Here is a 27895-nt window from a genome sequence, read left to right as displayed (position 1 = left end):
CTTCGTTCCTTCCCCTAACCCCCCCCTTCCCTTCTAGGAGGAAGGATCGGAGGATCGAAGGAGGGAGAAAGGAGCCAAAGGTGACAGTAAACAGGGGCGGACACGCACAGGACGGGACTCCTTTATTTCTCCTCATGGTGGTTTAGACGCTCGTAGCATGTATGAGAAGTTAACAATGCTGAACCTGCAGAGCGGCTCGAACTGGAGCGGGCCTAACAACTGGTACCATGACCCCACCAGCGTTCAGACGCAACACAGCACAGGTGAGCGGAGGTTTTCAACATATGTCAGAGGTCATCAGTTAAAGGTCACCAAATTTTAAACCATTTTAAAAGCCACTTGTGGCTGTATCGCCAACTTCCTGTTAGCTCAACGCATGAATCTGCACATTCTGAAATTTTTTCTTAACACTCCTACGTCTCTTTTTGTCACCTTTCTTCTCCTTGCCAGTGTCTGAGGGCTGTCTGCTGGACACGGAGGGCAGCATTGGGGGGGAGGCGGTGGGAGGAGGGACGGGCAGAGGGGGAGGAGTCCCTGTGGAGAGGGACGACGGCGAGGAGTCTCAGCTGAGGCTGCAGCTCAAGAGGAAGCTACAGAGGAACAGGACCAGCTTCACGCAGGAGCAGATCGAGGCTCTGGAGAAAGGTCAGGCCACGCGAGCATGCACGCAATGCTCTCTCTTTGCTCTTCAGCCAATCGTCGCCCTCCGTGGGTACCAGCCAGACCAGAGCGTGTCATGACGCAGCTCGTCCTGCTGCTTCCTCCCCCCTTGCCAACACCTTTGTTATTGGATTATAGTCTTTACACCTTGTTTACAGCTTTTTGGTAAATGGCAGGGAAGGAAATATTTAGAGTTTGATCAATCCACGCGTGGGAGAGCAAACAGTGTCACCCATGATCACTCCCAGATGCAAATTATCCTTAATCTCAACTCCACAAATATTCCTGATCTGCTCCAAAAAACGCCCGCAGCAGCGTGCACAGCAGAGTTTTGATAATGCATCATTACTGTGGTTGTATTATGCAGCGAGATCCGGCCCTCGCAGCCCGATATCCGCTGAGAGGGATCAGAAAGCCACCCTTGACTGGATGTGGCTGCAGCAGGCCCCTGAGCTAAATAAGGACGCAATGTCCACTGTGCAGCCGAGTGGAAACGTATCGCTGTGGTCACTCCGTGCAAATGACATTAATGAGGTACACTGACCTCAGTGCACGGCCGAGGCACAATAACAATCATGTGTTGACACACAGACGCCAATTATAACCAAGCCAATTAGAACAATTTGTGAGACAGACTTAATTCATAGAGCCATCGCTGTGCAATATGGGTTTATCAACCATGTGTTACCAGCGGCAACTTAAGTCTTTGGTAACCTGTTAGTATTATATGTTTATATAATTTATATAAAAAGACTTCTGCCTTTTCAGATGGAACCAACTCTGTCTTAACTGATTTGTTTTCTCCGTTGGCATTTTATCGACATGCTAAACTAATGTTAAGCATCAGAAGTGCAGACAGTTAAATCTATAAAGTCTCCATCAGAGTTCATTAGGATGACTCAGACTGTCAGTTAGAGGGCGAGGCGTATTCTCGTTCAGACTTGTCAACAACAAAAATGTCAGCAGTTTGTCAACTTTAAATTAACTGCCACAATGAGAAATGATACTCTGATAGAGAAAGTCTCATTGATACAAACTCACTGCTGAGTCAGGAATTAACCAACCTCAAGCTTCTGTGTCTGTTATATACAATAAGTTATAGTAACACTGATCATATTATTAATAAGACACCACATTTAAATACTCCAAATTTAGAGAATAAATGATGACAAAATGTAAAGCTATTTTAATTTTGGTCAGCCTACTTTGAAATAAAGTGCTTGGGCAGCTTCTCAACTTGATTTGAACTTCCTGCGTGTTCCACAACGATAAATCATTTATACAAAGTGCAACAGATAAATATTTCAAATATGGTTGTAAGGATACATCTCAGCTTCCTGGATTTCAGTATTCCATGACATGATAATTAGCGATGCTGATCTTAAGCAGTAATTACTCGATATGGAGATAAATCTGTCGAAAATAATCAGATCATTAATAGGTGATTAGAATTGATTTATATTTGAATCTACGTAAAGCTTTCTTCTCACATAAACAGATGAATTAAAAACATGTTAACACCACGCAGCAAGGGTTACCAGGCGAGCTGCTCCCCCAGTGGTCCTGTCATCCTCCATTAAGACTCACACTGCGTGTTTGACATTAGTTAATATCTTCCGCAGAGTTTGAAAGGACACATTACCCAGATGTCTTTGCGAGGGAGAGATTGGCGAACAAGATTGATCTACCAGAGGCCAGGATACAGGTGAGATAAGTTGTTCTACCTCTGATGCTCAACCTGTAATGTACAACATGTAGACGGTCATGATAAAGAGGCTCTTTGATTGACAGGTGTGGTTCTCAAACCGAAGAGCCAAGTGGAGGCGGGAGGAGAAGCTGCGCAATCAAAGGAGGGCAGGGAACGCAACTTCCTGTTCACAGAGCCAAGCCCCTCTGACCACTTCCTTCAACACATCCATCTATCATCATCAGCAGCACGGCAGCAGTTCAGGTAAACACCAGGTCACTACACTGCAAGATACAAAAGGATTACAATATGTGTGTTCATTGGCTCATCCATCAGTGATACCTAAAGCAAGCAGTTACATTTGCTCTCTTTGATTTATATATTTGCTACATTACTAGTTTATGATTACAAACCTCAGAGTGACATTTGCAAGCAGTTTCTCAATTAGAGCACATCTGTATTGTGTGTGTGTGTGTGTGTGTAAATGCGTGTGTGTGCTCACCGTCTCACTCCGTGTGTGTCTTCTCTCTCTCTCTCTCCAGGGTCCATGTTGAGTCAGGCTGAGTCGTCCCTGCCCAGCTACAGCTCCCTGTCAGTTTTCTCTTCTGGAGTCCAGGTTTGGACATTTCATCATTCATCATTCATCATTCATCAGCACCGTCCAAAGTTTACTAAAGCATGTCGTCGTCACAGAGCAGAGTCCCTTTATTAAATCCTTTACATCAAGGACATAAAACATACAATAAGGAAAATAAATACCTAAATAAATAGACTACTGCTATAAAACTCAAAACACTTAATATTGTTGTTATCCGAATTTCATGTAATTATTTAATAATTAAAAAAATATATACATTTTTTTTATAATAAAGCTAGTAATATGTGAATTATGCTGTGATTTTAAATATGACTTTCTTATTAATATTATTAACTCCTTTACATCAATGGTATAAAACATACGATAATGAAAATAGATGTGTAAAAATATAGACTACTGCTACAAAACTCAAAACTCTTAATATTGTTGTTATCCAAATTACATGTAATTATTTAATAATACAAAAATAATAATATGAATAATAAATAATGATTAATAAAATAAAATTAAATAATAGTACAAGGCAACCGAAATGTAACACACAAAGCTGAAAAGAGGCAGAAAGAAGCAAATCTGGAAATATGTGAATTATGCAGTGATTTTAAATATGATAGTGACTTTCTTATTAATATTATTATTAAATTATAGTGTATATGAAACATACAATAATGAAAATCGTTATGTAAATAAATAAATAAATAAAGACTACTGCTACAACCTCAAAAATCTTAATATTGTTGTTATCCAAATTTCATATAATTATTTAATAATACAAAACAATAATATTAATAATAATGAATAATAATAAAATAGAATATAATACAAAAATAATAATAGTGCAAGGCAACCTAAATGTAACACTCAAAGCTGAAAAGAGGCAGAAGGAAGCAAATCTGGAAATATGTCCATTATGCAGTGATTTTAAATATGATATTGACTTTCTTATAGAGGCATAAAAAGGTGGTGCTACATCAAAAAAAAAATCTATCAAATCTTGATTCTGATTAGGTTTAATTGTGACATCCATACAGCATTAAAAGATTCGCCCGTTAATCCATAAAATTGAAATTCATAAGCTCCCTGTTGGTAATGGGACAATTTACAGCGCTCTCTTTATTCATCAGTTTATCAAGTAGCTTCACTGTGACGAACACAAGGAATCAGTGGGGTCAAAGGATCTTTACAGGCCCAGTCATTGTTTGGGAATAATCTTGATCAACTAGATGGTTTCCAGCCAAAGCTGCCTAATCAAGATACATTTATTAATGCTTGGGACACACTGATATTTTGCCTGGGGGGGACAAACACCACAGCGTTTATTATGTACATTTGATTGTATCAAATTATCATCCCAGCTTATTTTATGAGATGTCATGCACGGGTGCCAGAACTTCTTGACCGATACATTAGACAGAAATTATTATAATATTATAACATCTGTGCATTAAATAATATTTTCTGCACAAGTCACAGTGAGCAGGCTTTTCAGTTTGTGTCTCGTTTAGTAAGCCTTTATTCTTTAGTTAAGTACCCATTAGGTTAGTCCTCCCGGCGTCCACACCAGAGTTTATTATAGTAAAGTGAAACTAAAATAAGCAGTGAAAAATATTCTTAGTAAACTGAAACTACATAAAAATTATATCTTTTAAGCAAAACTGAAACGATATTTCCTGGGTAAAAAAATAAATAAAAATGAATTCATTTCGGTTTTATTACCTATAATATATCACGACTCTCTCTTATTGAACCACAGACATTGAACGGACTTGACATTCCAGGAGATGGTGCTGTGTCGCAACTGCTTCGCAAAGATTAAACATTTAACATTATGGCCATTGAGTTCTCCAACCATGTGTTTTGTATGTATATGTAGCTACATACTTCTGAGACATTATAGCTCGCACTGACAAAAACTACTGTAAAACTAAATATATGAAAACTAAACCTTTCTGAAAAACTGAAGCTAAACTAAAAACAACTAAAATTAAATAAAAATTTTAAACTATTATAACTTTGGCCCACACACAATAATAAAAAAAAAATATTTGAAATTACAAAGTATCAATGGAAGAAGAAAATGCGGAACAAGCCAAACATAAATATCAGACAATAAGTGAAATAATTTTGCATATGTAATGCGAGGTTTTACCCAAATAACACTACTCTGGCACCTCCATGTGGTCAAACTGAAGCCATACTGTCAATACTTTAAACTGCCTTCACACTACATGGTGTAGGAAACAGCAATGGCTGTTGTATATACAACTTTTAAAAACGTTTGTTGTTTCAATATAATCTAACTCAAATCTTTCTCTTCCACTCTTATGTCCACTCTCAGTCTATTCCTCCCCAGTCGGCCTCCTCCTACTCCTGCATGTTACCTCCATCCCCCTCCACCCCGCGCAGCTTTGACTCATCGGCGTACTCCTCCCCTCATCTGCAGACTCCGTCCTCGGCCAACTCCAACACCGGTGAGTGTTTCTGAGCTAGATATGGGTTTATTCAACAGGGGTGGAGACATTTACTTTGCGTCTGTGTGTGTGTGTGTGTGTTACCTCTGACTGCTTGCTGAAATAAAACCTTTCTTCTCCCTCTCTTCAGGGCTCATATCACCCGGCGTTTCAGTGCCGGTCCAGGTTCCAGGAGCTGACCAGCAGAGCATGAGTCATAACCTGGGTCAGTACTGGGCCAGATTACAGTGATCAACAGACAATCGCTGCCAACAAAAGAAGAACGAAAAAAAGGGGCATGTAACAAAAAAAGTGTCAAGAAAACAATATGGGGGACACACGGGTTTTAAAGGAAGCACAGGACTGAGCTATAGAGGGGGCCTCAATGAGTTGCAGACCCCTGAAATGCATTAAATGTTTACAAATTCAACCAAGAGAAGCTTTGGTTGCACTCGACAGTACTCTGGTCATACTGGTATTTGCTTAGTATTATCAAGTTGCACTTTTTTTGTTTGGATATTGTTAATCATAGGGCTGAGGTCAGGATTAGAAATAGGATCAGTTTGAGGTGTGTTTAGGATTAAAATAGAGTCAGGGTAGGATCAGGCTTAAGTTAGGGTTTAGGTTACACCGTCTGTGGAGATGCAACAGTGCTTTTTATTACCCGACAGTTGGAGAAGCATCGGGCCCTTCAAAAGTTTTACTATATTTTATTGTGTCGAATATTTTGGCTTTTACTTAGACTGAAAGTTTCATGATCCACAAAAAAAACAGGGAAAAAGAAAATGTACTCTGGATAAAAAAAAAAAGAACTAAATACACTGTGAGATGTGGTTGAAAGCTCTGTGGACTTTTGAGCTTAGATTATTTTGTTACATACGTTTTAACAAATTTTATCCTTAGAGGTGGCAGAAGAGGTTTGAATTATAAACAGAAAGTCAACCCGATTACTACGAGCTCTCGGCCCATAAACTTAAAGGTACAGTGTGTAGGATTTGGTGGCATCTAGTGGTGTGGTTGCAGATTGCAACCAACCGAGTTCCCATCCGCTCACTCCTCCCTTTCCAGGACTGCGGTTATGTGAGCTGGCGAGTGAAAAACCGTGGTAACGCCGTTTTCATCTCTCTCAGAGGCCATCCTTACCATAATAACACACGGAAGTCAGACGGCGGCTGACGTTGTCACGGTTTTGCACTCTGCGGCTCACGTTATTGCAGTTTCACAAGCATGCCGGAGAACTATGGTGGCCTTCAGGTAACATAAAAATGCAAAAGAAACATGGCAGACTCTGTGAAGAGGATATATAGATATAAACTGCTCATTCTAAGCTAATGAAAACACAATGATTTTTAGTTTCAGGTGATTATACACCAATGAAAATGTAGTTATGAATATTATATTCCATTTCTGCTAATAGATCCCCAAAAATGTTACACACTTCCTTTAAATGTCTTCCAAGTTTATTTAAAAAGAGAAAAAACAGCTTCATGAACTGTAGTCTTGAAGTTTTCAAATATCAAAAGTAGGTTTTTCTGCTCATACGTGTTGAGCCAATGGCGGGTTATGATTATAATTCTACCACACAGAAACACTTCAGTAACAAGTAATTCAGTGGTACTAAGTAAATGCCAGCAGATGTCTGTATTGTGAAGTGTAACCACGGTTTCTTGTTACTTGAGCAGCTCAATGATATTGTGATAGCGAGCTTGTTCCTTAAGCATAAGCTGTGTGAGGCTACTGTGAAGATTTTAGACTTGCTTATGGCAATCACTTTTACTAAAACTTAAAACCATAAAAAAAGTAAATCCTGCCTACCCTGCCAGCAACATTACACTAAGACTGATACTGCATATTTTTGTACAGACATGTGTATGATGAAGATAACTGTGGAATATTGTCAAATGTTATTGGAGGGAAGAATGTAGCACGTTGTGGACTCAAATCATCCTCAAAAGCACAAAAACAATATCATTAGGGACGCATCATGTCAATATTGATGTCAGGTAGTATCAGATACTATAGGCTGAACATAAAAATATGGCATCTACACATTTCTCAGATTACCTTTTGCCAAAAACTTCAGTAAAGCAATTAGATTTTCTCTTTGTTTTATATATACAGTATATATATGAGGACTTTTTATCTGATCTATTTAAAAACAGAAGCAATTCCATAACAGATTTTGCAGTGATATGTACTTTGATTGGCAATAATGAACCATATCTATCAGCCAGTGACAATCAAGCATCATCAGCAAACAAACAGAGGCTGCCTTCAATCCATCAAATGCAAACACTTCAGAGACTGACAATCAAAGCTGGAGGTAGAGGAGATAAAAAGTGGAAAAACTGTGAAATTAATGCAACACTGTCAATACAATAGCAATGACATCATCAACTGTGCATGACCAAAAATAAGCCGCTATAGACAATCAGCTACTTGCAGAAATGAATTGAGTATTGTACAAAAAGCGTTGCTGTACTTTGCGGGTTTTTAGCCTCCGCTCACTTTCCTCTGACTATTGGTTTTGTTGATGCATCTCAGTTTAATCTCATATGAAAATGTCTTTCAGCTCTTATTTATTTGTCTTTTCACTCGTTCACACAAGTCCTCTGTGTTGTTTCTGTTGTCGTTGTGTGTCGTGTTAGTACTGTATAGCTACCAAGAGTCAACCCTTTTGTGAAGGCCTTGGATCCCTTTAATGAAAATAAAACTGTGTGTAATGAATATATGTATATTCAAAAGGTCTTTATTTCTGATGTGTGGTTCAAGATAAAAATTTTTTTTTGATAATTTAACATAATAGTATGACTAATATACATACAGAGATGATGGTTAAGTTTGACAAATGTGATTCTTATATTCTCATCACCACTATCCAAATAAAATATTCTTTTTAATATAAAATTTTGGGCAAATTCAATATAATGTGGAAAAACCCCCAATTAAATTCTTGTTAAACTTCATGAAAGATAATCATTATTGTCATGGTGACTGGGTCAGTAACCTTAATCAACACACAATGTGATGAGAGAAGATTTGGTTTATTTAAAGCTGCTATAATCAATATTTTTATATTAACAATGGATCACATGATTACCTGTATGTACAAGGGGGTCGCTTATAGTGATGAACCCAACTCTAGTTCCTCTCACTTCTATGGAGCATTTTAGTGTCTTTTAGCTTATTGTTTTGGTTTTCCAGCCTGCAACTTTAAAGGGGACATATCATGCTCATTTTCAGGTTCATATTTGTATTTTGGGTTTCCACTAAAACATGTTTTAATGTTCAAAAAAACATTATTTTCCTCATACTGTGTCTGAATATACCTGTATTCAACCTCTGTCTGAAACGCTCCATTTTAGCACCTGTCTCTTGAAGAACCCCTCCCGAAAAAGCCCAGTCTGCTCTGATTGGTTTGTGAGAAAAATATGGTACACCTTTGCAAAAGTAGTTCTCAAGCCATGGGCGGTACATTGGGCTCGTTCGAAATGAGCCAGACCTGCGCAGAATCGATCACCAGCGATCGCTGCGCAATGCATGCCGGTTAGATTTGTGTCCGACTTGATGCCGACTTGCTCTGACGTCATGCACACGTGGGCAACGATAACCTCCGGAGATCGAGGCGGACACAGTTTTTACAGCCAGGCGCCGCAGTTGTTCTCCACCGACTGCAAGACCCAGGGCATTATGGGAAACGCCTGGCTCGCGCCTGATCAAAGAGCTGGTTGGCTTTTAATTTTGACAGTGTGAGGGCCCCTGCTTGTCTGCAGATGCGACATAATAGTGACGTGCCTGTGTTGTGTTTAAGGAGCTGATTGGAATCCCTTTCAGATCTGGAGAGACCTGGGCCCGGTGCTCCACCAGATATAAAGGCCCGGCTTCCCGTGTGTCGCTCTCTCTCTCTCCCTGCAACCACTTTTGCTTTGCTTAGCTTTTGCTGGACGTTTAAGATATTTTATTTGTTTAGGATAAAGAGATTAGGAAAAAAAATTTGGTCAATATGATGATAGGCTTACAATGATACACTATTGGGCTTGGAAATGCTCGGCATCTGAGGGTCAGTGAGGAGGAGTGAGATTATCCAACGCTTATACCTTCAAAGGGGCAACAGCATAAATGGGTCGTCCGTCATGAAGTGGACACGGCGGAAACTGGCCAACCATTAGCCGGGCAGTGTGTTGTGCTAATGGCATGACTCTCTTGGGCCCTGGAGGATGGACAGAAATTAAAGACGGGAGAGGAGGAAGAGGGGGAGGGAGAGATAATACCAGTGATGCTCTGCAGAGAGAATGAACATAATGGGACTCAAAGATGACATGTGAGACGCTGGTGCACTCCAGCTTAAAGCAGCGTCATCAATTTCCCCCAAATGTATTAGAAGTACTTTGTGTTGAATAACACCAGCAAAATAGTTATCATTGAAAATGATAATACCTTTCGAGCTTCATTCAAAAATATGTATATTGTTGTAGACTCACTGAAGTCTAAGATTGCCTATATTAAAATCTAATTATTATATTGAAATAAAATTTTAGATTTGTGTGTGATGTAAGACAAGATTAAAGTTTATTTAAATAGATGTAAAACTCTAATAATAAATATGTTTGTGTATTTCAAAGCACAAAAGTACTATGATTATGTAATGTGAATATTTACTTTTTATTTTCAATTTCCAAATTAAATTGCACTTGTAGATTTTAATTTAAATGACGTCTTGATTTCAGCTAATTTCTAATGAAGGACATTTAGAAAAATTACTTTTTTATGACGAGCAAATTTTCAATGTTCAGCCCTCTGCTCTGGATGTAACATCCTATTGACTGAAACATTTTACTGCTCTGTTTTTCGGCCAGGGTTGCCATGTCTGTTTGGTACAGTATAAGATCATTTGGGCCTATCTTTTTCTAGAGAGTTGTTTAAAAATAAAAGGTACAGTTGTCTGAATGTTTACATTTTGATATGATTTAATTTTAATCTTGTCGGACCTGAGCTTCCATAGATTAACACTCCATGAAAACATGTCAAAAGTACATCGTACTTTAAAATGCTATAACAACAAACTTCCAAATTAAAAAAGAACAGATGCCAATGACAGTTTTATAAAGTATCTATACTATGTAATTTAGGAGGGCACAACATCCAAATGCAATGCAAACATTTCCTCAAAGTAATTATCAGCCAAAGACAATTAAAAACTTGTGATAAACATGATTTTGTAGAAGCACATCTGTTTCTTATTCCAGGAGAATTTAGTGTACCGTATGTCAGTAGGAATACATTGCTGAGAGTCGAGTGATTTTAATTAGATTTATTCTGCCTACAACCAACAACCTGTTGCACCACAGGTGGGCGAGGCCGTCAAACTGAAGGAGGCCTTTAGGCGTCTGACACAGAGGACTTTTGACTCAAACATGGAGGCAACAGCAGGCCATAAAAAAAAAGAGTGCAACTGTGGTGACAGCAGAAGCCAAAAACCCCCATTGTGGGAGAGGTTCAGAGAGACAGTGTGTGCGGCTTCAAACAGGTCATGAAAGTCATCTAGACTCCAGAGCTGAAGGCAGGATATTGTGGTTGCAAGGAACTTTGGGTCAAAGGTGACTGACACAGATGGTGATTCACCAAGCAGGAAGCTATGTGATCTGGAGATACAACAGATACTGTATGGGGAACCCAACATTCAATCTATGGTTCTACTAAAAAAAAAATCCATTTCTTGTTACTTATCGACATATACACAGATACTAATATGTCTGCAATAAGATAATATCAGGCAATAGAAATGCCTGGCTGCAAGGCTGGATTATCAACTGAGCAAAGTGGGAAATTGTCTCCAAGCCCCACACAACACTGTGTCAGTTGTTGTTTGGTAATTTGATTTCTTGCTAACTTGTTTGGGAATTTGTTTTATCATTTTAGTTTGTACTGTGCATACATTGTCAGGACTCTGGAAATGCAGGATTGGACCCTAGACTGTATTAAAGAAGTATTACATATATGAAGATTTGACCGTCGCCATCTTGGTTTTTGGAGCTAAATACAACCGAACGCTGAATAAGACATTTTTAGGCAACCAAAAAGATTATTATTAACTTTTATGAACTGAAAACACCCTGTGAAAGGGTTAAAATTGTAAGACAAAAACACTGTGGTAGCGACCTGTCAACTACAAGGTAGCCTCGCCCTAAAGCATACCCTGCTTTATGGTCTATTTGACTCTAAATGGGACCATAATTTACTAAATGAACATCATGCTGTATTGAAGAAGACTTGAAACTAGCGATTGAGACCATAAACTCATGTTTACAATGTTTACCGAGGTAATAAATCAAGTGAGAAGTAGAGTCAGTTTCTCAGACATCTATACAATTTGACTTCTTTTTGCAACCAGAGGAGTCGCCCCCTGCTGGCTGTTAGAAAGAATGCATTTTTAAGGCACTTCAGCATTGGCTTCACTTTTCAGACCCGGAGTTGCCCACTGGATTGGACCCAAATGCAGACATTGGAGGCAGACACAATCAGCAAATTGAAGGTATATGGATGCTTACAGGCAGGAAGAAGGAATCATGAGCCAGGCAAGGGTGAAAACGGGAAGGCAGTCCAAACAGGCAAACACATCAGAAGGGTCAGGCAGGAAATCCAAAGTCCAAAAGATCAGCTATAGCAGCTCGAAACAGGCAGGTAACACATTTCAGGTTCCAAGTTTCAGATTACAGAAGCTAGAAAGCAAAAGCAAAAAGCACATGACAACTGTGATGAGCTGACAGCCAGGGAATGAGTAGAAATGGGCCGGTTACATACTGCACTGCAGGGCTGATGAGGGAAAGTGGAAACAGGTGAGCAGGTGGATGAGGGAGTCAGGTGGAAAAGTCTGAGGGCCTCTGGTGGACAGGTAGAGAATGGCAACGAATGGGTTTGGGGCAGTGGGAATGTGGCAGAATGTGATATAAAAAATAAAATAAAATAAAATAAAATAAAATATAGGCTTGTTTCATCATCCTACTCATGTCAATTTAATAACAAATATTTATAAAATAATAAAATAAAATAATGACAAAACAAATGTATTATATAATAAATATTTTTTGGTAATTTGTAAGAGCAGGTTATCAAGACCAAAATCCATTTATTTATGAACAACTGATTAATATCTACAAATACAGACTTCCCGTGTTACTGTAACACACCTTTATAAATGACTAAACATTTATAATAGCAGCTGACTGATTAGACATGTATTATTGTTAATGGCTTTATAGTAAATAATTTATTTTTAATTTTTATTAAATTACGGATAAATGGTAGGATATTAGAAATTGGAAACAAATTCAGTTTTAATTTGATTTGATTTTAGACATTGAAAAATATTTCCAGATTGTGGAGAAAATGCATTTCATCTTATCTCACCTGCAGCAGCAGCAGCTCAGCACTGCACCTGCAGCTCAGCACTGCACCTGCTTCCTCTTCCGATCAAACATCTGGATGATGAGCGCGTCACAAGCCACAACCTACAGCTCCTCCACTGTGAGGGAGGGAGGACCAGAGTGAGTTGACTGGTGATCGATCAGCCCAACCTAGTCCCAAGAGTGCCCGAAGCTTCAGAGGAAAAAACAACGGTAAGCTTTGTTCTGGATGGTTCAGAGGAAGCTGGTGAAGTTATAAACGAGACATGATGTCTCTGTTTCCTCCAGATGTTCAGTGTTGTGATTATAATGGAGCGTTTTTTTTTTGCAGTGACTGGAATGGAGTTGGGTCTTCTGCTGTTGATGCTTTTGACCTTCTTAACGGGAAGCACATCAGCGGTGCCTGAGCAGTACAGAGCAGTGGTGAGCTCACTGTTATTATTATTATTACTATTAATAAGAGAGAAAAATTTATTTGTAGCCTACTAAAACTCCTAAATGTGTGTGTGGCTGCCCTTCGACTATAGATTGATAATTTTTAAGTCTGTTGTGTGATTGATTGTAATATATACACTGTAAAAAAAAAGGCAGCAGGGGCGCCAGAAAATGTCTGTTAAAAAACGGAAAATACTGTCCGTTAATTAACATAAATAAACTGTAATATTTTACTTTTAACAAATATTTGTTAGAATAGTCATACACCATAAATCTAAGACCATTTACATATAAATCACAAATCAAACATGTAATTTTACGTTGCAAAAGCCCAAATTTACATTAACTCTCAGAAGTTTTGCAAAAAAAATCTGTATTTTTACAAGAAATATTTTTAGAATTCCATGAAATCCTTTTCTTCTAACATAAATTAATTGTTAAAACGTCATAAACCTCTAAAAAACAGAATAATTATCTTTAAAAATGATTAAGAAAAGCTTAAATACAGATAATTACGATTGCGATTACAAATGAAACATGTCATTTTTACATTTTTTTTCGGTCATTTTGAAATAATAATTTGTAAAAAAAATCAGAATTGTCTAATTTTCTATATCCTCCTGAGACCCAGCCCATTGACATGTGTCCTCTGTAGTGGACATTTTGTCCACATGCATATCCTCTTACTCGTTTGACCTCCTCTATCAACCCCTGGTGTATTGTAAAGAGGACATCCTAGGCTTTCCAGTGACATGGCATGTGTTTTTTGCTTAATCAATTTGAATGTATTCTTGGTTTAATACCACTCAAGAGCCATAATCTGTTCATTTGTTTAGTCTTTTCACACTGAAATAGTCCTGTAGTCCACTATACAGTGGACAATAAAAATAAAGTTTAACAAGCCTTTAACCCTAAATAGGAAGGAAATCACCAAAAAAAAGTAATTGGAGACACTTTTTTTTAACTCGGTTCCCAGGAGGATATAGTAGAGGATATGTGTATCATTTTGTCGATTATATTTTATTTTATGTGCCAAAGAAGCACTTTAAATCCTGCTCATGTCAATTCAATTTACCATGTTATACAACCAGTGAGGATGAGTTTAAACTATCTGCAGGTTTTTGGGCTCTCTTTGCATATATGGCTGCATGCTTTTTTGTATTCAAATGTGAATATGTTTTGCACAGATTCTCTCTGATTGATATGAGAGGCAGGGTGTCATATAGAGCAGATGACATTGTGGTGAAAAGAGGGTGGTGCACAGGAAGCAGTGTCCGTATGACTCATGAGGTTTATAAAAACATAAAGATGAGGCATCATATCAATATTTTGGGGCATTTTTTAAAAACTTTTTTTCAGGGGAAAGTAGTTTTGGAAGAAAACTGACAACCCTAAGTGGTCATTATTATTTATATTATAATTATACTGAGATGCATTCAAGACATTACAATAAGTTGATTGCAGTCGCACATGTTCAGTGATATAATTTCTAGGTTTCTGGGTACTGTTCTCTTCCGTCCTGCTGATTGTGTGTTGTTTATCTTGTGTAAGTGAACTGCTGATAGGTGACTGACGGTCAGTATCTTCCTCTTAGTCCTTTGTTCCTCATTGCACAAATTTCAGCAGTGACCCTGCGTTATTTTAGAAATACAAAGGAAATCAATTAGCATATACATGCAGAGTTATGTAGGCTATGCTTAATATTATTCAAACCTGATATGACTCGCAAAACTTTATATTTATATTCATACAGGGAATGAAAATATGATTAAAGGCTACAACTTAAAGGGACAGTGTGTAGGATTTAGTGGCATCTAGTGGTGTGGTTGCAGATTGCAACCAATTGAATACTCCTCCGCTCATCCCTCCCTTTCCAAGCGTGTCGGAGAACTACGGTGGCCTTCAGGTAACGTATAAACGTTACTCTAGAGCCAGAGTTTGGTTTGTGCGTTCTGGGCTACTGTAGAAACATGGCGGAGCAACATGGCAGACTCTGTGAAGATGACCCACTCCCCATGTAGATATGGAAGGGTCATTCTGAGCTAATGAAAACACAATGATTCTTAGTATCAAAGTTATGAATATTTTATTCCATTTCTGCTTATAGATCCCCGAAATGTTACACACGGTTCCTTAAACCAAGACCTTACATTCTTGATCTAAATAAAACATAAATTATACTGCAACTATAAAATGGGATATGAAAAGACAACATTTCCCTTTTCTTCTAAATACTACTACTACTATGAAAAACAAATCTGAGAAACAGAAACCAAATGTGCAATTGCATTCAGCAACAGATATGTACATAGTTCTAGTAGAGCAGAAGCCACTGATTCTCACATATTAAAGCCTATAATGTTATGTTCTGGTTTCAACAATAGCTTGAACTCAAATGCAGACACAGACTTCTTTTAAAGGTGAACAAAGATAATTTATTAACACAATATTAAATGTTCAATGAACAGGGCTGGAGATCCTGGAGATCCGAAACGTGATAGTAACACAGTCAATACTTAATTCACGGAACGGGGGGTACGAGGTGGGGGGTGTCCAGGAATCCCTCCGGAGGAACAGATGAATCCACAAAAGCTCCGAGCGGTGGAATGGCGTCGGAGAGTGAATAGGCAGGATTAACTAAGGCAGGGTTCCAGGTTGAGGAGGAGCAGAGTGTAGGAGTGAGCAGGCAGGTTGGAAGCAGCCACAGCTGACAGGTGAACAGACCTGAGCACAGAGCAAAAACGAGGTGAGTCCAAACAATCCAAAAACAAGAGCAACAGCAAAGTCAAGAGCAAAAACTAGGGAGCCTGAATTAGTTTAGTACCACTGAGGGCGACGGAACGATCTGGCGATGACTGGCATGAAAACCGGGGTAGATATACTGCAGGTGTGTGTGATGATTGGATAATTGCTGTGCTGTCAGCTGCTCCAGCCGTGCCTGCCCAGGAGAAGAAGGAGGAGGAGGAAGGCCACACCTCCCAACACACTGACAGACTAGACAAACCAGGGAAAAACACACAGGAGACAAAAGGGCAGGGAAACAGAGGAAACAAAAGGAAACACTAGACTGCCAAAGTGATATCATGACATATAATAAAGCAGCAGAATGTACAGTCACCTCAGCTACAAACTGATTGTAAAATGATGCAGATAAGCTACGAAATGAAAGTTCAGTTTATAGATCTGCACAAATAATGTTATTCTACGTTGCCACATCAGCTGGTCCATCATGACACTGACATGACACTTTAAATCATGATCAATCAATCTGCGAGCTTCCTATGAACACTTCCTCAGAAACAACATAAATAGTGCTTGTGTTTGTGCAACTTTGCACATATGAACTTCAGTTTGTCGTAAGTTTCACTTCTTCTTCTTTCTGTTGTTGTGAGTCTGGGGCTGCCGATGCATGAAAGAGTCATGAGTGGAGTCAAACAGCCTTCCAGGTGAAATCATACATACGTACTATTTCAAAATATCATCAGTTAAAAACAACGTGAAAAAAAGATAAAACACCAGAATTTGCTGAAAATGATCTGTTTCAGACCTGAGTAGAAAATGAAACTCCTTGAGGTGGACGTTTTTAAGCAGTGTAAAACCCACAAAGACAACTGTTGACAAATGAGCCAACACCTTTTCCTTTCAACTGCAACTACAGTAGCAGGGTGGAGGCGATGCAGGAGGAAGGGCAGGTTTCAAAATCACTTTTAAGAAACAGATTTTGCTTGTTTCGACAGAGAAGAAATCACACCAGAAAATAACCGTCCTATTTCACCTGCAGTTCATTCAGTTATTGTGAATAAAAACTTGCGGTATGCGAATTATCAAGTGTGTGCTGCCTTTATCCTATCAGGCAACTCACTCAGCAAGGACAGGATAATATAATATTAATGAGTAACAAAGGGTAGACACACTGCATTGTGAGGAACGTACTGATCTATAGTAATAAATATCCGTTGTGACATCAGCATTTGCCCGTAATCTTGAAGTTGACTCATGTAAGAGATGGATTTCAGCGATAGTTGTTTGTTCACAGGGGTGTATTAATGGTGCATTAACTGAGAATTCACCACCGAAGGAAATAAATGTGTTTATTACCCATCATCCTGTTCTGTGGTAATCATTTCTGAGAAACCACTGATTACCACACTTCCTCTGGTTTCCTTGTTTTCTGTGCAGGATTGGTTGAGCAGGTATGGCTACCTTTCTCCTCCTGACCCGCGCACAAGCAAGCTGCAGACCAAAGAGGGGATTGAGAAAGCCATCCGTGTCATGCAGAGATTCGGCGGGGTCCCGGAAACCGGGGTGCTCGGTAACAACCTCTCAATGTTGGATCTATCAGGACAATATATTATGATATTTCACATATCCGGAGTCTCAAACTTCCTGTAATCTGCTTTTTAGTTTCGACATTCACTGTGTGATCAACTTCTCTTCCAGATAATGAAACCCTCAAACTCATGGCTACGCCTCGATGTTCTCTCCCTGATATTGTTGGGAACGAGGACATGCTGAGCAGGAGGAGGAGAAGGAAAAGATACGCCCTGTCAGGCCTCAAGTGGCATAAGACAGACCTCACGTGGAGGTGTGTTTCCTGTCATGTTACATTGTGGTTTTAAGTCATCCCTGTATGAGTCATAGAGCAAAGAGTAGAGCACAATTTTTACATTTATAAAAAAAGTTACAGCCATCATTTTGGATGCCAGAAGATTTGAATTATACCAAAAGCATGTTTAGAATAAAAGACAACTATGTTAGGATTAAAGATACCTTAATAGAGGAAGTTAGGTTTTTGGGGATGTGTTTTTTTTTCTTCTTTTTACCCAGAGTCACACAAGTTTAATGAGAGCTTTTTGACATAAAAGGCATTTAAAAAAAAGAAACACACGGCGAAAAATAGGACCATATGAAAAATATTTAAATAGTAAAATTAAATAAGGCTGGTGCTATTCTATGTTTTTCTTCAGGTTAAAAGGTGACATCAAAGGACCCAATATGTTAGTCCATCTCTGAATACTCTGGTGGAACTCAGCCCCAAACCAATTCATTCTTACTGAAAACGTAAAACATTTGGTCACAAGAATACAGTTTAATTTTTTAGAAAAGGCTCCAAACATTACTCAAACAGAAGTACATTGTGCATATTGGTGGGGACTATTTTCAGCTGCGGATTAATACACAATTTGTGCGAAAGTTTACAGCAACAGTACAGTCTAAGAGGGATTGATTCAGAATAACTACAGTGCCCACGTTCATAGTAACGAAAGGAACATGCCACCGAGTACAATAGTGTAGCTCATTGGTGTTTTTAATAGTTTTTGGACAACAATGCAGCTCTGTAGCACAGAAGAATAAGCTACATCAGGTTTGGGCTACACAGGCAATACTTGTTAGTAGGATTGTTTCATCGTTGGTTTTGGTATTTTCATTGGATTTGTTGACAATAAAAAAAAATACAGAATATTGCCAGACTTATCCTTTAACTATGTGTTGTTAAAGGTTCTCTATATGATATCCAGAGCATTAATATAGCATCAAACAACGGTTTTGCTACGTAAAGATATAGAGGAGTAATGTCTACGTGAGCAGAGAATGAAGTCTCTCTCCTTCTGTGTGTGTTGTAATTGGAGCTTCTCTGTACTTTGTTGACATCGCCGGGCTGACCTTGCGTGCCATTTAGTGCATACAAAAGTCTCACTCACGATGCACAGTGAACAGATTTAGATAATTAAAACATAACAGTCTAAACTTTGTTATAATAGAAAATCTATTTTTGTCTGCAGTGTCCACAGCTACCCATCGCCCTCCCTCTCACCCGACCTGCCTAGTAGCTTGGTGGACGGCATCCTGACTCGCGCCTTCAAAGCCTGGAGCGACGCGGCCCCCTTGAGTTTCCGTCGGCTGCCGACTGACAGCAGGGGGGCGGCAACCGGAGGGGACATCAGAGTGACTTTTGCCCGCTTGCTTCACAACGACGGGTACCCTTTTGATGGGCAGGGTGGCACCCTGGCCCACGCCTTCTTCCCCGGCAGGGATGATGTGGCGGGTGACACACACTTTGACGATGATGAGCTCTGGAGCTATGGAGGTATTTACTGGTTGAAATCATGATGGATGGAAAAGAGGAAAAGACGTCTGGCTTATTCAGTGACATCAAACCCCCAAATCCTGGTTGTTCATGTTATCCGGTAACACTTTTTCTTCGCACCTCCTCAGGTCTCGACAGCACCATAGACTTGTTCGCAGTTGCAGTGCACGAGTTTGGCCACTCGCTGGGCCTGTCCCATTCCTCTTCTGATCCGTCCATCATGAGGCCATACTACCAGGGTCCTGTGGGAGACGTTCAAAACTTCCAACTGGCCCTAGACGACAGGCTTGCCATCCAGCAGCTTTATGGTCAGTAACCAGTCAGACTGACTACAATCTGGATCAGAGTACAGAGTGTCTGTGTCTGTGATATTTATTTTCGATCCCATTCACAGTATGTGTTGATATGTGGTGTTTTTCATGTCTGTTTGTATGTTTGTCTGATGTGAAATCTTTGTTTGAAACATAAACTCCTGTATATTTCTGCAGTTGTACAGGATGTTGCAGTCCTCCGACTGCTTTATGTTATGCTTTTATTTTGGCTAATGAAAGAACTGACATTGACGGAACATGTAAAAAGTAGAAGGAATCAAAAGTAGGTTTGCAAGTTCATGAAATGTGGGGAAACAAGAATAGGAGTCTATAGTCATTCTAGAGGCTCTGTGAAGCGGTGCTTTGGCAGCGATGACTTGAGCTAAATGCTAACATCATCATGTTTGTTTAGCAGGTTCGCCATCTTAGTTTAGCCTTTTAGCATGCTAACATTTGCTTATAGAGAGGCGAAGACTGGAGACCCAGTACTGAGAACCTGGACAGGTAGAGGAAGGTTTAAAGCCTCAATAGGCAACAATTTTTTGGCATCATTGGGCAAAAATTCCATAATAACCTTTCACCATGTTGTAATTCAAGTGTTCTGAGAGAAAACTAGACTTATGCACCGCCTCATCTCTACAAGATGTTTCTGAAAACATTTGAGTTGAAAAATAGGCATTAACGTAACAGAATATTGATTCATATTTGATCAGCGCGGCCTAGTTTGACCGTTTGTTCGGAGTTTGCGAGTGATTGACAGCTGCTCATAGAGGGCAGGCTCCAGCTCGGCTCTGATTGGTTGTTTTCCTCCAGTCTGTGTAATTTGCAGATCCCATTAGGAGCACCGGATTACCTGTCTCATGCACTACTGTCAGGATATAGCGACCGTTTTATAAAAATAACTTTTTTAATCATATTTGCTCCATTCTCGCCTACTTCAGCTTTAATAAGCTCCTGGCCGGGCGCTTAAGCCGGATGAATTATGACCAATTTGGCTTTCCATATTAATGAAGTTCTTGTTCTGCACGGATCACGCTAACACTTCCCCCTTGCTCAAAACCACCAACTTCAAAATAACATCAAACAAAGACGTGAGAAGAATGTTCACACCTTTTTTGAACATTTTGGCAAGAGCGATTGCCAAAATTAGAATTACCAACGTCACACATAACCGCAGGGTTTCGTTTCTCACCAATAAAGAAGACGATTCTGCTGTCGCTCTTCCTCTCGTACACGGCGTCCACCTTGTTTGTTTCTGGCGGGAGGCCCATCCAGAAGTTTTTGAAGGTCCAGGCAGATATTTCATGGCGCAATTCAAACAGGATCAAAATAATATTTGCTCTCGCCGTTGACTATCGTACATATTTTTTACGAAATAAGATCCCATGGTGGTCCACAAACACAAAGAACCGCTGAGGCTGATAGGAATTAATGTTGCCGGTCGTCAGGGGAGAGTCAGTCTGCTTCGTCCGCTGGGCACCATGAATATCTGAACACAATTTCATATCAATCCAGATATTTCAGTCTGGACGTGGTGGAAGTAGTGGGCCGACCAACCATCAGGCAGACCAACATTGCCATAACCTCGCCACTAGCATGACATGACAGATCTCCCAAAGTTCCCTTTTGGCCTTTCATCCTGTCCAGAATTTTAATATTAGTTGATTTATTGTGGTATGAAATGCTTACTGTCCATGTAAACATGACCATTGGTGGTTTATGGTAGGCCGTGGCCTTTTAATTTCCTCCAAAAATGCAGAAGTGGCCCTACACTAGTAGAAAATGGTTACTTCTTGTTTTCTTGCGATGATATTATAAGATAAAATTTAAGAAAGATCTTAAATGTTCATTTTCCATTTTAAGTGTATTGCGTTATAGCTTAATAAATCATTCTACAAAGGATCTTAAAGGTCCTAAAAAACAAATCAAGAGGCCAGAAACTGATGAAATAACATAGTAGCCTGGTAATAATGTGTATAAAGGTGCACTCACACAAACGGTATTACAACCGTTTCCTTCCGTGTCTTAAAAAGAAAGCATCCTGTGTGCCAAACCCCCATGGCTACTGAGAAGAATGTGGGTTGCTTGCACAGTTTTTGTAGTGCTGTCATCAGCTTTCACCGCCTTTACAACGTTGTCACCATTCTGTTGTAGGTGTGAAGGATGGCGGAACACCAGGAGGTGTTGATCCTGACCTCCCACGCCTGCCCAGTCCACCTCCTCCAAGACCGACACAGCCGTGAGTAGAGCCAGAGGAAGCGATGAAAACTACTATACATCCATGCAGACAATAAGCACTTATCATTTGCATGTTGAGTATGCTCTCCATGCACTCAGTTTACTCCTGAATGATGTTGAGTAATTTAAGACCAGTAGAGGCTGATAAAAGCCTTCTGATCGATCCTCACTTTGACAGTGCTTGGTCTTGTTGCACCCTCTAGTGACTTTTTGTCAAACTACATCCTATAAAATATAATATGACTAAACTTTGTCTGTCCCAGTTCTGACCCCTCAGTCCAGGAGCGCTGTCAGGGAGGCTTTGACGCGGTGGCAAATATCAGAGGAGAGGTCTTCTTTTTTAAAGGTAAGAAGAAACCATCACATGGTATTTGAGTTGTAAACATACATCCTGTTTATTATCTATAGTGTGTCACATGTAATGTTCACTCTCTTTTCTGGGAAAGGTGCACACTTCTGGAGAACTAAGCAAGACGGGTCTTTGGAGTCCTCGAATCCGGCCCAGATCAAAAACTTCTGGATGGGCCTCCCGCCAGGAACAAACAAGGTGGACGCCGTGTACGAGAGGAAGAGCGACAGCAGAATCGTCTTCTTTATTGGTGAGAAACAAAATCCTGCGGTTATGTGTGGCGTTGGTAATTCTAATTTTGGCAATCGCTCTTATGAGTCAGAATAAAAGGTGTGAACATTTTTCTCACGTCTTTGTTTGATGTTATCTTGAAGTTGGTGGTTTTGAGCAAGTATGAAGTATGAAGCCAAATGGGTCATAATTCGTCTGGCTTTAGTGCCCGGCCAGGAGCTTATTAAAGCTGAAGTAGGCGAGATTGGAGCAAATATGATTAAAAAAAAGTTATTTTTATAAAACCGTCGCTATATCCTGACAGTAGTGCATGAGACAGGTAATCCGGTGCTCCTAATGGGATCTGCAAGATTTCACAGACCGGAGGAAAACGACCAGTCAGAGCCGAGCTAGAGCCTGCCGTCTCTGAGCAGCTGTCAATCACTCTCAAACTCCGAAGAAACGGTCAAACTAGGCCGCGCTGATCAAATATGAGTCAATATTCTGTTACAATAATGCCTATTTTTCACCTCAAATGTTTTCAGAAACATCTCGTAGTGTACTGTTTAGCTGTAAAATGAGAAAGTTTGTGACCCGGCAGCCATGTAGAGATCTCTTGAGGGAATACCAAGCACATAGCCGGATCACAGCCAATAGGAACGCTCTCTCTCTGAAATGACCTGTGATTGGTCAAAGTCTTCCGTCACGGGCTAGATTTTTTAAAGCCTGAAAACAGAGCCATGAGGAGGTGGAGAAGTCTAGTTTTCTCTCAGAGCACTTGAATTACAATATACTGAAAGGTTATTATGGATTTTTTGCCAAATGATGCCAAAAAATTGTTGCCTATTGAGGCTTTAAACCTTCCTCTACCTGTCCAGGTTCTCAGTACTGGGTCTTCAAGGACACGGTGGCTATGGATGGCTACCCTCGGCCAATCTCCGAATGGGGGATGAGGACAAAGAGCGGGACGCCGGTGGACAGAGTGGAGGCAGCCTTCATCTGGGCCCACAACGGCAAGACCTACCTGTTCAGCGGTGGGGAGTTTTGGAGGTTTGACGAGAGCCGTAAGGGCGAACAGGTGACCAAACAGCCGGAGCCGGGCTACCCGAAGCTGAACAGCCTCTGGGGAGGAGTGCCCACCCACATGGATGACATCATCAGCTGGGGAGAAGGTAACATTGGCTGTTTTCGAAACCGCATACTATACTAGTAGTACGTACTGATTTGGCCAAAATGTAGTATGTAGTATGCAGTATGCGAACAAAAGCAAAATCTCCAGTATGCCAGAAATACCCGGATGACGTACTGATTTGGAAAAATTCTCCAGTATGCATCGGACCAGTCTATCTCGCCTACTGTATCCCACAATGCAAAGCGCCGGAACAGCACAGGCTACGGGTATAAAAACAGCAGCCAAAAGCTGCTCTTTTTTTACGTTTTCTATAGCCATTTCAACACTAAATTCACTAATGAACGTTTTTGAGGCGAGAAATCAACTGTGTAGATTATTAATATCGGCAGTTTTACGAAGTTAGATGGCGAATCGAACATTTGTTCCACCGTTGTCGGAGTTTAGAAGCTCCACAGAATACCGTGACAGCCAGCGAGCGCCTGCCCGGGTCGCTGCCAGCAAGCCGGGTAGTCACGCTCAGAGACCGCTATGAGCTGCTGGAGCTCTCTAGAGACCGGTCTGTAGACGAGAGGCTTTGATTTCCTTGTTGACGGATAGTTTGTTTAAATATCACAACACAGATGTCCATTATAAATTAACAGGAACCTGTGTTTATTTGCCTTTTTTCGAGTTAAAAAGCTCCACAATCACCCGCGAGCGTAGCTCGCTGGAGAGCCGGCCAGTGACGCTCACAGAGCGGCTGCAGAGCAGCAGAGTGGCGAGAGAAGATGAGAGGAGAGGAAGAGGAGAGAGAAGAGGAGAGGGAAAGAGCAGCTTCTGACGGGGCAGAGAGGTTCCTGATGAGACAACATGACACTTTTAACATTTCTCTAATATCTGGAGGGAGATCAGTCCACTGTTTTGTTTCTGTAACTGAAAAAGCAGTTTGAGTAAAGTAAACGTTGTGGATGAATGTTTTATATTTCCCGTCTCTCCTCGTTGATGATCCTGTTTGTCGGACTTCTTTATGAGCTGTCAGAATAAATAGTTTAAACCTGCAGTATCTTATAAAGTAAACAAGCACAACATAAACAACAAAATCAAAGTTGTATTTTTTGATAATATTGTAATAGTGGTACAAGTTAGTTTTTTTGTCCTGTGCTTTAAGAGCTGGTTTGAAGGCTTAAGCCTCGTCTAGCATACTGCTAAATACATCACTTTAACTGTCACATACTGCATACTACTGAGGAACGCAGTATACAGTATGTACTGTATACTGCATACTGCGCTCCTCAGTAGTATGCAGTATGCGGTTTCGAAAACAGCCATTGTGTTCAGAGGCATAAATATGTGACAAGTTTCTGGCACCAGTGCTAGATAAATAAACAAAACCACAGAGGAAGCTTTCATGGTGATGATAGTATACTGTATAGTATTAATGAAAAACTCACTTTTTCAGTGTTTGTGCACATACACTTAGGCATCTGGAGTGCCTACCAACCACAAACTCTAAAATAAGACAACCAAGTCAGTTTGTGTGCTGCCTGGATCAGAAAACATGTGATTCAACAGGCTATTCAGATTTGGCTCCCCTTCAAATGCAGGCTCATTAGAATGTATCGCCCACAGCTTGAGAACTACCTTTGCAAAGGTGCGCCAGATTTTTCTCACAAGCCAATCAGAGCAGACTGGGCTCTTTCAGGAGGGGTTCTTAAAGAGACAGGCGCTAAAACAGTGTGTGTTAAGTCAGAGGGTGAATACAGGTATATTCAGACGGACAGTATGAGAAAAATAATGTGTATGAACCTGAAAATGTCCCTTTTTAAGGAACAATGTGTAACATTTAAGGGGATTTATTGGCAGAAATGGAGTATAAAATTAATAAATATGTTTTTAAAAACCACAAAAGTTGACCAAAGTGCTGTACAATTAAACATAAAAAAACAAAAATACAACACAATAAAACACTTAGACAAATTTAAAACCAACAGGACATTAAAATAATAAAAGCGTTAAGACCAGTAGGAAAGGAAAAAGAATTGAAAAAGGCAACTCTCATGCCGAGCCAAAAGCCAAGGAATAAGAAGGAAGGAAGGAAGACAAAGGGTTCGTTGTTGGGGTCGTTGCTGCCTCCATTGGGTCCAAAAAGAATGACCTCTGTTTTTCTCTCATTGAGCTTGAGAAAATTTAAAGCCATCCAAGCTTTGATGTCTTTGAGACAGGCTAGCAATTTCCCCAAAAAATCTTTCTTTTTCAAGGGCAGGTACAGTTGCGTGTCATCAGCATAGAAGTGGAAGGAGATTCTATACTTTCTAAGAATGGACCCAAGGGGAAGCATGCACAGGGAAAATAAAATAGGACCAAGTATAGAGCCTTGAAGGACTCCACATGGGAGAGGGGCTGAGGAAAAGGCATACAAAAAACCTACGGTCAGCCAGGTAAGACCTGAACCATTCAAGAGCGGTACCTTTAAAACCAAACACAGTGCTCCAGACAAGAAATTAAAATGTTGTGATCCACTGTGTCGAAAGCCGCTGTGAGATCTAAAAGCATAAGAATGGCTGAATCTCCAGAAACCGCATTTAATAAAAGATCATTAAAAACCTTTTGAAAGTGCAGTTTCAGTGCTGTGAAGTGCTTAAAAACCAGATTGGAACAACTCAATATAATCAATATAATCCCCTGAAAACAAGAATTGTGTTTTCGTTGATCCGTTTATATCTACATACTGTACGATGCGGGTCCTCTTCACAGAGCCGGCCGCCATTTTTCTACAGTAGCCCAGAACGGACAAACCAAACACTGGCTCTAGATATAGGGCCGTTCATGTTTTCATGTTCTCCTACACGCTTGGCACACAGGAGAAGTTTCAGCTGGTTGCAATCTGCAACTTCACCGCTAGATGCTGCCAGATCCTGCACACTGCACCTTTAACGCAATAGAAAAGAACTGAAAATTAGAAATGACTATCAGATAAATGTCATCTTTTAAGTTTTTGTACACTAGTAGCACTGATGTAGATGCAAGCCGATGTTTTATTCATTGTGTGATGGGCAGGGAAAAAAGGAATGAGAGTCTCACTACTGCTTCTGCTGCTCTTTAGGAGATGCCCACTTCTTCAAGGACAACCTCTACTGGGTGCTGAAGAACGGAAGAATGAACCAAGACAGCGTCACTCCTAAATCCATCGCCGTAGACTGGCTCAGATGTCCAGCTCCGCCTGCGACCTCCGCTCCTCGAAGCCCGAATGAGTGCCACTGTGACTTGAAGGGATCATCTTCATCTCTAAGAAGCAGCTGGCTCCTACTGATCTCTGTTATATTGGTAATTCATGAATTTATTAGAAAATAGACACCGGAGTTTGGAATTTGTGAAACCAAGTGGCTGTTTTTGTACTACTTCCCTTGTTCCACAGGAGGGTAATAGAGGCTCTTTACATCATGGTACACCCACAGTGCATCACAACCCACAAGCTGGTTTCAAATGACAAACTAGTGTCATAAAAATGTTAAATATGCGCCTTTAGCATAAGGCCTTTGTTACTGTAAATACTTTGCCTTATCAGAACATATTGCTGACCCGTGAAAGCAGTACATTTTGTCTCCTTCCTGCTATAGAATTTCATCCCCTCCTTTCTGTAGAGTAAGTATTGGATTACATGGAGCCTGTATAGGAGAATGCATGGAAATTCGACAAAGATATCCAGCACACACCAGGGTACTCCCAACCCACATAATAAGGTCTTACACCACAACCTCACTGTATGTTTGGACAGTTAACAGGCCACACAAACATAGTGAAGTGCAATTTCTTTATCAGAGCTATTTTTTTTCTTCAATTCAGAGTAGATTTGTGCATATACATATACATATACACAATACCAACAGAAATATGATAAATTAAACTTCCACACTGTGTTGTGGTTTGTTGTTTCCCCATTTTTTTATATTTTTTTGTTTTACATGCATGTAAATGATTTTCACTCACGGACACATAAGAAAAATCCCCTTTTTGTTGACAATCGAGCTGATATTATTGTGCTTGAGAGACTGTATTATTGCAACAGTTCTGCAAACAGAGATGTGGACTCACAGAGCAATTGAATGCAGTCAATCTTTTACTCAGTAAGAGATCAAAGCAGGGCGGGGCGTATCTGAAATGACAGGAGGTGTTGATGACTAAAAAAACTGGAAAGAGACCAAAACTGCAAAGTGTTGCAGTCACAAGTAGCCATTGTGACAGTTATACACATTCAAGCTTCATTTTTAGTTATTTGAAATTGATTTAATTGCTGTGTAATAAAACAATGATTGTATTCTTGTATTTGATTATTTAAATTTGCTGTCTCCGTCACT

General features: G+C 40.0%; 1 protein-coding gene and 1 long non-coding RNA gene across 2 annotated transcripts; one reads left to right on the top strand and one right to left on the bottom strand.

Annotated features, from left to right (window-relative positions):
• Positions 1-115: 115 nt before the first annotated feature.
• On the top strand, positions 116-27855 carry mmp25b (matrix metallopeptidase 25b). Its single transcript, XM_074620572.1, has 16 exons — positions 116-263; positions 451-645; positions 2283-2365; positions 2452-2611; positions 2890-2963; positions 5284-5416; positions 13130-13221; positions 17413-17545; positions 17674-17818; positions 19017-19321; positions 19450-19629; positions 21787-21871; positions 22134-22216; positions 22317-22469; positions 23308-23601; positions 26644-27855. The coding sequence occupies exons 1-16, from the start codon at positions 158-160 to the stop codon at positions 26889-26891; spliced, it is 2469 nt and encodes an 822-aa protein (XP_074476673.1). The 5' UTR covers positions 116-157; the 3' UTR covers positions 26892-27855.
• LOC141758830 (uncharacterized) lies at positions 2506-12244 on the bottom strand. Its single transcript, XR_012591961.1, has 4 exons — positions 11944-12244; positions 5501-5661; positions 2850-3062; positions 2506-2631 (listed from the first exon to the last, which is right to left on the bottom strand). It is a non-coding gene; the product is annotated as an uncharacterized LOC141758830 (long non-coding RNA).
• Positions 27856-27895: the final 40 nt, after the last annotated feature.

This window comes from Sebastes fasciatus, chromosome 20 (assembly GCF_043250625.1).
Source record: "Sebastes fasciatus isolate fSebFas1 chromosome 20, fSebFas1.pri, whole genome shotgun sequence".
NCBI classification, from domain to species: Eukaryota; Metazoa; Chordata; class Actinopteri; order Perciformes; family Sebastidae; genus Sebastes; species Sebastes fasciatus.
The sequence above is the reverse complement of the archived record's forward strand: the minus strand, read 5'-3'. Positions and strand labels throughout refer to the sequence as shown.

Bases quoted from the DNA above. Each gene is read 5' to 3' on its own strand.
- mmp25b (XM_074620572.1), top strand. From the start codon at position 158: ATGTATGAGAAGTTAACAATGCTGAACCTGCAGAGCGGCTCGAACTGG. The intron at 2,612-2,889 runs GTAAACACCAGG...CTCTCTCTCCAG, and splicing joins GCAGCACGGCAGCAGTTCAG to GGTCCATGTTGAGTCAGGCT. The intron at 13,222-17,412 runs GTGAGCTCACTG...TTTTCTGTGCAG, and splicing joins CTGAGCAGTACAGAGCAGTG to GATTGGTTGAGCAGGTATGG.